Genomic DNA, 12,738 nt, shown 5'->3' on the forward strand with positions numbered 1-12,738 from the left:
TTTCAGAACTAGGCCTGGCTTGCTTTGCTTGCTTTCCAACCGGTTTTGTAGGGCACTTTTGAAAACAGGAGAGTACAAAACTATGTAAAGGCAGAAGAGACCAGCTCCCTCACTGGGAGATGATGTTTGCCATATTTTACTTTATTCTTTGCTTTGCTTAACTCATTGCTTTTGCAGTTGCTTCCTGGAAACATGAGCACAGAATCTGCTTCCTTAGAGATTATCTTTACTTTTTTTTAAAAAAAAGCTTTCATGTTGCCTTATGTTAGTGTCTTGCTGAGGAGTGCTGGTCTCAAATGGGCTTTTTTTCAATACTGATAGTATATGAAGCAATTCTAGTATTTAAAATAGATTTACTTCTGGAAAATAACAAATCAATAGCCTTGAGGCATGAGGCCAGTGCTGCTAATGTGTGTGTAACTATAAAAGCAGACCCCTATTCTCACGCTGTAGCTTAATACTTGTTTTCATGATTGAAATACACCTCCAAACAGCATATTAAAGCTTGGTATGTTGTTCAGCGTAGATTTCTACTTGTGAGGTTTTATTGTGGATTGGTAATAAAAATACAGACCAGGATTTCTGCGCTAATTTAAAACCATTTCAGAAATGTAAATGTAAGGAGACTCTGTACAAGCTGGTATTCATCTCCTCAGACAGGTGAATTTAGTACATGTCACATCCTACCACCCCCACGAAAATGCTTACTGTGATTCAGCCGTTGAATTGTAAGACCCAGATTCAGCAAATGACCTGGTCATTATTTTTTAATCTACTCTAAGCCTGGGCTTAAATGTTTTTCTGAACATAAATATATTTATAGATGTGCTTAAAACTAAACATAAGCTTCAGTACTCTGCTGAGCAAGTCTAGGTTTCACAAAAGTGCTGGTGTGGCCAACAGGAGAGTGAGGATCTGCTCTTACCCTCCGAATGGTCTGCGAGAGGTTCTGTCAGAAATGGAGCTGCCGGTTCTCCTTGGGCAGCCTTTGCGGGCCTGGGGAAGTACCGGCTGTTCTGTTCCAAATCATAAATGGATCAGATAACGCCACCTCTGCTTACGCTTTCTGAGGGATTTTGTAATAAGCCTCTGTTCAGTCGCATCTATCTCAGCCACATTTTAATGGGGCGGGCTGAAATTCTCCCTGCTGGATGGAGTTTTTTCAGTTTTGAGTTTCTGCATTTTTACACAAATGCCTTCCTCCTTTTAAGAGAGGAGAAAATGTATAAATATGAAAATAATATAAATATAGAATATTTATAAATACATAAAAATAAGATTACTATTGTGTTGAGAAGATGCATTGTATCTGTGCTCTAAAGGAGCAATGTGAAGGTTGACAGAAGGCTTATTCCAATCTAAAGAATGTGCTTTATGATCCTCCTGTGAGAAAAATGCCCAAACTTGGCAAAGGTATAAGCTTCTGAAACATCTTTGGTTTATGTGCTTTGTAGAGACTTAAAGGAGCACAGCAGGCATGAGTGCATGGACATTTCACCCCTTCTGAGCCTATTCCAGCTGAAGGCTACGGGAATGGTGAGGGGCACTGAATCTGAGGCAGGCAGGCTGCATGTGGGTCCAAGTGTTTCCCTGGAGTTTTGGCAGGGAGGAGGAGAAAGCTTATTCTGGCTGAACCGAGGGAGAGCTGGGTTATGCTGGTTTGGGGATACGTGGGGTAGATGGAGCATGAGGAGTGTGGCAGGCTGTAAAGTGTGCATGCGTGCGTCTGGGGGAAGAGAAGACCAAGTCCCAGGCTGAATGGGAGATGTGAGGAAGCCTTGAAATAGGACCGACGTGACGTAACTTCTTTATCATCCTGAGACACCCCCACACCTTAGGATTTTGGACATGTCTCTGGATAAAATGAAATTTCAAAAGGAATATCAGAGGTTTTTACTACGGCAGATTCCATTCCCATTTTACAAAAATTTCATAATACTTTATGGGATATGAGGTTTTCAAAGCAGTATTTATCGGAGTAGTAAAAGAAAGGCCCTTTTTAAAGTCCCTCAGCTGTGATGATTCTGCTCCATTAGCAAGACTCTGTAATGGAGCCAGTTCTGTCTAAAACTGGGAAGGAAAGTTTTTTGATTGTGCTTTCTTTTTATGTATATTGCAGAAATATTTGGTCATAATTTATTTTATTGCTGTCTGTTAAATACAGTTTAATTGAATCGAACTTCCTGAGCTTTATGGAAATTTTTCTTTGCTTGTATTGTTCCCTTGGCAGAATTATTTTTCACTTTCTTCCTGCATTCTTTTTCTACTCTTAGAAAGATGCAAGACCCTCAAAGCTAATACTGTTGCCGTGGAAAGACAGAATTTTTTTTTTTTTGGTCTGTTCTACTCTTAGTTTAATGTCAGAATACTGTGATCTGGACTCCTAGCAAATAATCTAATGATTTTCCTGCTCTGGCAGAAACACGATCTTGCAGGGATACTTGCCTTTACATTTGCAAAGACATTTTGTGTATGCGAGTAGAGTAGAGGTTCAAAGCGATGTGTCGTTCTCAGGTGTTGGCTTTTGTGTAGGGTTCCTTACCTACACAGGGTTAGTAACCAGTGGCCATACTGTTGCATAGTGTGTACTGGTTCTAGGCTGGACTAGGTCCAGATTTCTGATTTTATTTGAAAGCTTTTATAAATATTAGATTCTAAAATACGCTTTTGATACAAAATTTTATTAAAGTCTCTCCAAGCTGATGTTTGGCATGCACTTTATCAGCTAACCAGCAACACAGCTACTGCTTATGCTGTGGGTTTTTGGTTTTTTTTTTTTTTTTTTTTCTCGGTTGAGTAGATTTTGACAGGAATTGCTGCAGCAAGACCACTATAGAAATCAAATTAGCTGTTCAAAATTCCAGGAATTTAACACTAATTTGCATTTTCTGTTTTAGAAGAGACGAGGTTGGGGACCCACTGCTGCAAAACACAGCTGCTGCTTCTAGTCTGGTCGGTGGCTTTGCAGAACAGAATAGTTCTTCTGGCTCTCTAAGCACCTGGCACAAGACCACAAAGAGTTTGATGGCACTGCATTTATCAAGGGGGAGAGACTCATTGCTGTTTCTCTCTGTGCCTGCTTGGCAGATTGCAAAATAGGAGGGGACTTTGCTGTTGGCATTGGAGAGCTTACAGCTTGTGTGAATGTTATCCAGGGTTTTGCTCGCAGTGAAATAGTCCTGCTGTAATCACGAAGGGCATGTTCTTGGAATCAGGGTCACTTTTTAATGGTTGCAGTTAGAAATAATGGTTGGGTTGGTAATCTGATTTAATCAAAAAAACCCAAAACCAACTCTACGAAGAAATTTTAGTATTGGGCAAATACATTTGCACAAGTTGTGTGGCAAATTTGAATAAACTTCAAGATTTTTGTTTTATAATATATTCATACTAGTGTTAATGTTTACTACAAAAGAGAATTTTGCTGTCTGCTCCGGTGATTTATGCTGTACTCATAAGACATTTCTTTTCTGAAAGCAGATGTCTCCTTTTTGTAGATCTGACTTGCAGGAATTATACTAAAACAAGATTAAGTATGGAATATGAATGATATAACAAACACAACTACTCATGTCCCGACTTTTTCCTTTAACTTCTCTTGAATAACTACTTACATTTCCTCAGTCAAATGGCAATTCCAAAATGCAATGTCAACTGTTAATAAAATTAAACACATTTTCTTCTAAAGAGGTTTCATGGATCATGACTCACATTCATCATTTTTGCCAATTACCTTCCCAATTTTATTAATATTAATCCTAATTTACAAATAGGAGCAGATGGAGAATTTGCCCAAGGGAGGCTGTTGCTCTGATGTCTTTTTTCGAGTTCACTGGCAGTTACGAGGTGGAACTGAGCTGAATTGGCAGTGTGTTAAGTCCAGTGTGTTTTCTGAGGTTACAGTCTTGCATGCAGGGACATCCCACGCAGTTCTGAGCACTTTGACTGATAAAGCTTTGTTTTGATGGGAGAGAAAAGAACATAAAAGAGCCATTCTGAGGGGTAAACCAAAGGCCTACCTAACCCAAATGATTTTTTTTAGTGGCCCATAGTGGATGCCTAGGAAAGAGGACGACAGTAGGGCAAGCAAAAGTACTGACCTTCCCCACCTGTACTCCAACTTTTGAGCCCTCTCTGGCTTGAAGGTTTTCTAAAGCAGAGATTCTGCCTTCGTGTTAAAGGCTCTATCCTTGTGTTTACAGGCTATGAGTTGTGCTAGCATGAAAACTGACTTCTTTTTTGTTAAACAGCTAGTTTGTGTCAAAGTCATTTTTCAGTACACGTGGGTAACACGTAGCGTGTTGCCAAAAAACTCGTCTCTGGAATACTGCTGAACTGCTGGGCTCTGGCTAGTTAATGCAGCAGTAAAACTCTTCAAATGTTGAAGTAGTTAAAACATGTTGTCCTTCTAAATCTATTTTTAAAATTACAGTGTTTTCCAGGATTAACTGCAGCATTTTTGTTGGTTTGATTTCTGGTTTCCCCAGATGTCTCTTCTATTCCTTCCTCACCCCTTTCAAAAATGGGGAAAACCTAGGCAGTGTGGTCTCTGTGCTCCATAATATTTACATTTCCCTGAAATTATTTATTTTCTTGGAAATGGTTTGGATTTGGAGCTTGTTTGAAGTCTCTGTGTAAAGTTACTAGCTCGGCGTATGTTTTTGAGGTTTTTTTCAAGAGGTAGTGGCTGGCAATTACACTTCCAAAATTTGATTCTCACTCTTTAATATCAAAAAATAAGTTGTTTTTTTTTTCTTTTGTTTAGTAAAGCATGAGGAACCCTAGTCCAAAGGACCTTGGGCAACTAAAAGCTACCTTGAGTGATGCTGAGACATTTTTTCAACTGAAATGTCCACTGTAACTTTTCAAATAAATATCCCTGTCCAAATCCCTCAGCTTCTACTAGTTCTGTCAGTCATTTGCCTTAAGTGTAGGATTTTACCCTAATCCTGTTACCTGGTTTTGAGTTACTCCAAATTTGATCTCCCAATTTTCCTGTTTCCAAATCAAAATTATATCTGTAGATCAGTTATTCCCCTTCAACCTGTGATTCCTTATGTCTCTATTCTGTGTAGGAGTATTTTTCTCGTCTTTTTTTTACTTGTGTCTTCAACATTTTACCTTTTTCCGTTTAATAGATACCTCTAATGCTACCTCCCAGACATGTTTTATCGTTATGTATTTCTAGCATAAACCAACATTGTTTGTTACCACTTTTTTTTGCAAGAAAATTTCCTTAGTAGCAGACACTGTTGGGTGGGAAAAGAAAATTCATATGAGTGGGAGAATATTTTACTGTTGACATTTTTATTAATAATGTGGTAATACCTGTTGCATTACACAGCAGACATGCTAATCGTTTCATTCACCTCTTAATCTGTGTTCAGGTTTTCATTGATAAGGTATTAGTGGAGCATTCATTTTCAGCCTTCCTCTCACCTCTTTTTTTAAAGTATTACTCCTTGCACTAGCAGTCTGTTTCCTAGACCTACTATTACGTTCCTGTAATAGATTTTAAAAAATAATTTCACATATGGCTATTTGTTCTCTTACTAATCCCTGATTTCTTAATTTAACTCTTATTTATTGAAATTGGCTTATTTAGGGTCTCACTACCACTCCTCCGAAGTCTGTACTGTTTTTGCTAGCTTCTTGCTCATGTAATTTCGGGATCTCAGGGATTTTTGGTTTGTTACATAGTTACTCATGTGCCCAAGTGCATCAAGATCATATAGTTCAGCAGAATGTATTGGAGAAGAGTACTGATCTTTTTTATTTTATTAAAAAATCAGGGAAATTTGATAAGTAGCTTGGACATATAAGCTAAATTTAAGCATGTCTATGAGTATCATTGTGTCATTGGAACTGAAGCATGCGCTTAAATTTAAGCACATATATTTGTGTTGTCTTACTTGTCAGGGTTTTCTCAGCTAAGAGCGAGTTCGTGCTTGCAAACATGCAGCTAACTGTTAGCTCAGCCCTTGATAAAATAAGATTTAATGATACTTGTTTACATTATGTTTATAGTTGACATAAATGAAGAAACAAAATCCCTGAGTTGACAGTTTGGTACTTGTTTTTGGTGAGATAAGGGGAATGGTGCATGTTTGAGTGAAATTGAAAGGCTGGTCAATATGAAGTTCTGTTGAAGCTGGACACTTGTTTTCTCTTAAATGAGATTATAATCTTTTCTGATAAATTATGACTGATTTGGCATCTTACACGTGGAATGTTGCTCCATTTCCTGGAAAGTTTCCGTTCATGAATGTGCCACTTCTTTGAAGATCATGTTTTGTTTTTTTCTCTCCTGATGCTTTCTCAGGAGTGCTTTTAGGTTTCAGTAACTTCTCGAATGCAAAAAGTCTGTCTTTGTTCATATTTTTTACAGTGTGCTCATTTCTGTCATTACATATGTGTACGCGTGTGTGTGCATGTATGTATGTTGTTACATTTGCATCTAATGATATGTAATTATATGTGTGTGTATATATATAAATTTCACTATGAAACTACATGTGCTGAGTGCCATAATTAAATTTCTATGCACCAATAACATGTTTTAAAAGCTATTATTTTATCTGGAATTACAATTACAAAATTGAATTAGAAATTTATGGTACACAGTGAAAATGGGATTATTATGAAAATAAGACAGACTGTATTCAAATTATGGATGACTGTAAATAGAAAAAATATGGAGTAGCTGAGGCTTAATGTGGTTATGGTATGCTGTGTTGTACATGTCACAAGAAATAATTGCTTATAGCTCTATTACTAAAATTCAGAAATAGTATTATGCTGTTCTCTCCATGCTTCAACCTCTATAGAACAATATTTTTCTTTTTACTTTTTTTTCCAGCACCTGCTATTAGCAATAAAGTTTATCATGGCATTTGTAATTCCGGATAAACCAAGAGATATCCAGATAAAACTAGCCAAATTGGAATTTGAATCTCTAGAGGCTCTCAAACAACAGGTAAGAGCAACTGACATGTCAAACAATGAAAAGCGTTGGTGGCCTGAAGGAAAGATAAACTAGGGAGATTCTGCTTTTGTTTTATGTGGATAAGTAAATCCCAGGGTTTTGAAATGCCTGTTTACATTGTGTTAAGATTAGCTGGCTAAAGCTGTTCCACCTCTACCCCACAGGTTGTTGTGGCTGAGTGGGGTGTTGAAGTGTCACTGGTAGTGCCATGTACAGCACAGAGTATTAACTAAACACAAAGCAGTGCTAGTTTACCTTCTACACATTGGGTTGTAAACTGTAAGATTTCAGATACTGCTTCATTTTTCCGTCAATCCATCACTGCTTAAGAAGTGGAGCAGAGAGCTGGAAGTTTTAATAGATTCATCTGTCCTTTCAATCCACCAATGTATGTGAGTCAACACCAGGAAAAATGGTCTTCCCTTTCAGACAGCTTGAAATTCCTGATATGGCTGGTAATGTAGCAACTTGTAATGTCTCTTGTCCCCTGTGTGCAAACATACTTTGTTTACATTGTCACTTTTAAAGGACATTGGGCTCTATGAAACCTCATTTAATCCCCTGGAGGTGTTTGTTGTTGCAACACTAGGATTTTCTTCATTGTGGAAATACCATCACAGATAAACAGTTAACTTGGCTCTAACAAAAATTGTAAACAGGCTGAACATATTTGAAATAACTGTGTTGAGAACTAAGTATGTATGAGGGAATGGTAACGTTGCTTTATCTTACCATCCATACAATATTCTTACTGCATTGCATAAGGTATATTTTACGATATAGTTAACCATTCCAAAACAATTTAGGAAAATAAGGAGCTAGATTTTTCTACTGAAAATTTCAGTTTTAACAAATGATTCCACAGAAAGCGTGGTAGAGATCACAAGAGATGACGAATAATATGGGATTAGCTTCTGTAGGATACAGAGATTCTACAGCTGGTTTTGTAATGGCAGCGTTCTTTAGGAGTTTCTGATTGTACCATGCTAGATAGGATTTCTAAGCTACTTTCCATATCAGGAAAAAAACAAAACAAAACCCAGCATGGAGCTGCAGAGACTGGTTCACCTACTTATTGTTAGCTCAGACTTTTTCACACTGCAGTCCATGATTTTACATTAACATATTCTTTGTGTGCTCCACATGCAGATGTGTCACCTCCTCTATACTGCATTGTTTGTGCAGAATGGGAGGTTACTTTTTAAAACACGTATGTACCATAGCTGCATGTGACAAAATGATCTCTTAATTCTGGACAAACCGAGCTTGTAAACCACACACAGCCTTTTCTAGTTAAAAACCCACAGTTTTGTGTGATACTGGAACATCACTATTGAGGTCAGCACTGTCTTCCATAATCAGCCATAACAAAGTAAGTCCAAATTACAATTGAATCTAATGCCTGATAGTGTGTTTTTGCCTTTCTCTAGTATGTCAACGTGACGTTACCAGGAACTGGTCATAGATCTTGTGAACTTTATAGAAATGTAGTCCTGTTCCTTTTAATATTATCTATTTTAGTTGTTCATTCTCTGTTTTCATTTTGTAGACGGGCAAATCTAGGTCATTCGCTGGAACTTTAAGCTTAGATGAATATAGTCACCTTTGGTTGTAACGTGACAACTGGAATATATGTGGAGTCTCTTTCTGTACAAGTGTACATGTCAGCAGTTAGGACTACATCTCCTATCCTTGCATCTCTGCACTCCCTACAATAATATATGCTTGATTCCCAGTTCTGCAGAGTGGTTTCATTAATTCAGTGGTGAAAGGTTAGTCTGAATTGCAGTAAGAACCAGAAGCTTGGAAGTTCTCACCTAATACTTTCAGGTTTCCTAAAGGACCCTGGAAGAATATTGGCTGGTTTTCAGGTGCCTTGGTAGGTATTTTAAACACAAGTGTCTACCATCACCTTTTTAGATTTCCTCTGATTGATACAGTGCTATGTATCCCATACACGTGTAGAGATTTGGGCTTTTTTTCTGGTGCCTTAGTTTTTAGAGTGAAAAATACCTGCATTTAAAAGTAATACATCGTCAGTGCAAAAAGATCCTGAAACACGTTTTCTAGTTGTTCTTCGTACTAAGAGTCATCATGGTAATTTATGCTGTATATCTTGCTTTCAAGCCAAAAACAGCAACAAAATCCCCCAAAACAACTGTTTAAGAAAAACAGACATAGCAGTCTGGGACAAATGTGTTGTGAGATCACATGTTATGGAGAAACTTGTTTATATACATTTGTGCAAGTATGCCTCACATTCCTCTCTTGATGCTATCCAGACATGCATGCTGTTGTCTTTTGCCATGTGAGCTTTTAAGAGTGCTTCTGTCTTGGGATGTAGCTATTAGAAGGGTATTAACACTATCAGGCTATAAACCTCTGAGATGCCCCAGTAGATTATTACACCCCTTATATAGTGCATGGAGAGAAAATCTCCTAGTACAGATGCTTTGAACGGTTGTATTGATTATGCTCAGGATCCTTAACTTCAGTGTGAGCACCTTTACAGTTTCATTAATGCTAAGATAATTGCTTTTTAACCTGGTGCAGTGGAACTGTGACTATTCTGTGTTCAAATCCATTTGAAGACTGAGTTAATGTCTATTGGAAAGGGATTTTATGGAATACAGTGTCTCAGCTCCCTAACAGAGATGAACGATCATCATTAGAGCTTGTTAAAACCTCCTATATAGTGAAAAGTGCCATAATGTTTTTTAAAAAATACCATTTTATATTGGAATGACAGTCATGTTTTGAAGTTCTCAAACTTTAAGAAAGGTTTTTAGGAAATTCTGAAATGTTTCTTTGAAACCCTTCTTTACATAGTTTGTGCTAGGACTCTTGAAAGGGAGTAGACTGGATGGCTTGTAATAATTTGATCTATTTTAAAAATATTTTGCTATAATACACTCGGAAGTATCATAACAAAGCTTGTTGACACAACTCAAGACAAAATACCTTAACCTTTCTTAATCCAAATTGGGGAATATGTTACATCTGTAGACTTTGCTTCAAATTTCCCTGATGTCCTTCAGGGTAAAGAATGGTAGCAAAGGCTGGTTAGACACTATTGGGAGGGAAGGGGGAGAGAATAAATTAGTGTGTACTCTTTAGTAGAGGAGTAAAGAGAACATGGACCAAGATTTTTGGAAGAGGAGCAGGAACAATTCCACTCACACTCCCTAAAGTATTGCCAGTTTCTTTGTCACCTGGAAGGAAGTCTGGGTGCTGGGCAACTAGAAATGGGTACTGTCGTCTGCACCCTTTTCTGGGGAACATCATGATCCTTCTTAGGGAAGTAGCTAGCTAGTAAAGTGAGGTGAGGTGCCCAGGACTCCCCTTGCTTCTTTGCAGAACTCTGCTCTGTTGCATCTGTTTCTTGCAAGTGAAGAAAAAAAGATGAAGCGCTCTTTGGTCTAGTTCCTATTTTAAGGAAGAGAGACCACTTATAGGTGTACTTGCAAGCAGCAAGGGAACAGTCAGTTAATTCTTCAGTGGTTCAGGAATTACCATAGGTGTAGGTGAGGACCAGTGCTGTAAAACTAGTGTGAGGACACTATCTAGGATTTTCGGGGCAGTGACAGTGAAAGCTACACCGATAAGCATTTTAGCTTCTGGACAGATCAAAGCTTAATGAATAGACAAAAGGCTGTCAGGTTGGAGATGGGTCAGCAGTCTGTCCTTATAAAAGGTCTAAGTTCCAGAAACACAAGACAACCACAGATTAAACAGCACAATTTGCATTTTGTGGGCTAGATTTACGGTCATGTTTTCAGGTATTATGAGATCTTCCCAGTATTACCTTCTTCCCGTTGAGGCAAACATCAAATTAATACCTTCTTTCTGCTCTGAAACTGTACCCTGGCAAACCTAATAAAAGACAAATTGGGGGGAAAATAATTATTCATGCAGTTATTTTCTGAGTATGAAATACAGAGAGTAGCAACACCAACATGATGTACAAGTAGTAGCCATTTTTCAAGGAAAAATAAAGTTTTAAATGGTGCCACCATTTTATCTTTTCACAAAATGCAGCTACCTAGACAGCATTGGTATTGGCTCTGAAAACAAAAGCTTATTTATGTAAAATTGCGTGTGTTTTTATGGTACTTTTGCATTAAAAAAAAGTCTGAATTATATAAATTGGATAAAGATGTTTTTCCTTAAAGCATCTCCTTCACTATCTCAGCAGAACAAACATAGCCCTGATAGCAACAATAGAGAAATAAATTTTACTGTGGGAGTTTGTTTTTTCAGAGGACCTACAGGGGAAAAAAAGCCCCCTGTCTTTAAGCTGGAACAGAAATGCAGATGTAGAAGACTTTTTTTGTTCTGTGTATCCCTTCCCAGTTCCCTCCCTGCCCCAGCCCCTACCTCCAAGGGGAGCTAATCTATAACCATCCTGTCATCCCTGTGCTCTGGCTTCCTTTCTTAGTGTTCTAGCCATCAATGGCCAGTCTCTTTTAACAGGAGTGCCTTTTCCTTCTGATAAGTGAAGCCTTTCAGTCCTTCCTCTGACGAAGCATGTCTGTCTGTTGGGTATCTGGTGTCCATCTGTAAATGTTCCACCAGAAAGTGATTCCAGATAGTGCACATGCTCGTGAGCAAAGGGCCTGCTTAGCTGATTGACAGTTGTCATCCTTCCTCAACTGCAAGTAATGAAAAGGGTCGAGCTTATTAACACCAGCCATGAAAATATGTGTCCTTTGTGCTCCCTGGTGTATTTCTTTTCAAAGTGAGATAAAGCATTCAGACTGGGCCAAGTGGACAAAGACCTTTTGTTCTTCCATACAGCATTTCCCATGGTGGCTCTGCCATCTACATGCAATGGTTTAGTGGCAGTGATATAGTCTGAATATCCATAAACAATTGCTTCAGTTGCTTTAGAGTGAGATCTAGGTGTTTGTAAGTCAGTAGCTCCCCTTCATAATGATTTCCAGCAGAATAACAAGTTTTCCAAAGCAACGGTAGCTGTGACATTCACTAGGATCTCTCCAGCAATGTCATCCATTTCTAGAAAATGGGTCTTGTGTCTCAGTTCCCTCTCCAGGAAATGCAAGAAATGAAGAATGCCGTGACTGATCTCTGTATCATCTTCATTGACCAAGAGCATACTCAAAACATGATAATGCATTAATTAACTTATTTTTGAAAGGGATGGTGAGACAGTGACAGAAAGAGGCAGGTATGTTTGCCTAGGTGCAGTCATATGGAAAGTTTAAACTCTTTCTCCCTCCATCTATAGGTATTTTGGCATGTAAAGGTTGCAGTTCTCTATACCTGAAGCAAAAGGTTATTACTAATTTCAGTGCTTTATCGTTGCAATTCACTGCACTGAAGCATTTCTAATAATTGCAAAACTTTCTAGTTTCTGACTGTAATGACTGGACCTAGCCATTTCCCCTAGGAATAGCACCCACTGGCACTAATCACATCCTTTCCAGGAGGAATACATGAAATTTCAGTGTGTTTGCCCCTCTGGCCCCTGTCCTGTTAGAGTGCTTAGCCTCTCTGAGAAGGGCTTCCTGTAGGTCAGAGCAAAACAGAGTCTGCTAACTTAAGGGTCTTCTGCACTGGGGAACATTTATACTTGTTCCTTGCACCTCTTCAAGCTGTTTTTCTTGCAGATTTTCTATTTACTAACATGTCATGTGTCTCAGAATATGACTGGGTGTGATGGGCCAACGTAGGTGCTCAAGCTGTCAGTGAGCATCAGAAATGACCCTTTTGGTGGGGGAAGGAAGAGAACA

The 12,738-nt window shown here is 38.4% G+C and overlaps 1 protein-coding gene across 2 annotated transcripts in view; it reads left to right on the forward strand.

The window, feature by feature from the left end:
• Nucleotides 1-12,738, forward strand: part of ANO10 (anoctamin 10) — a 123,987-nt gene that overhangs the window by 73,289 nt on the left and 37,960 nt on the right. For both annotated transcript variants that reach the window (XM_032991269.2, XM_032991270.2), the window contains exon 12: nucleotides 6,860-6,976. In XM_032991269.2, the coding sequence (XP_032847160.2) occupies nucleotides 6,860-6,976 (117 nt within the window). The remainder of the gene's footprint in view (nucleotides 1-6,859; nucleotides 6,977-12,738) is intronic.

This window comes from Tyto alba, unplaced genomic scaffold, assembly GCF_018691265.1.
Source record: "Tyto alba isolate M040663 unplaced genomic scaffold, T.alba_DEE_v4.0 Super-Scaffold_46, whole genome shotgun sequence".
Lineage (NCBI taxonomy): Eukaryota > Metazoa > Chordata > Aves > Strigiformes > Tytonidae > Tyto > Tyto alba.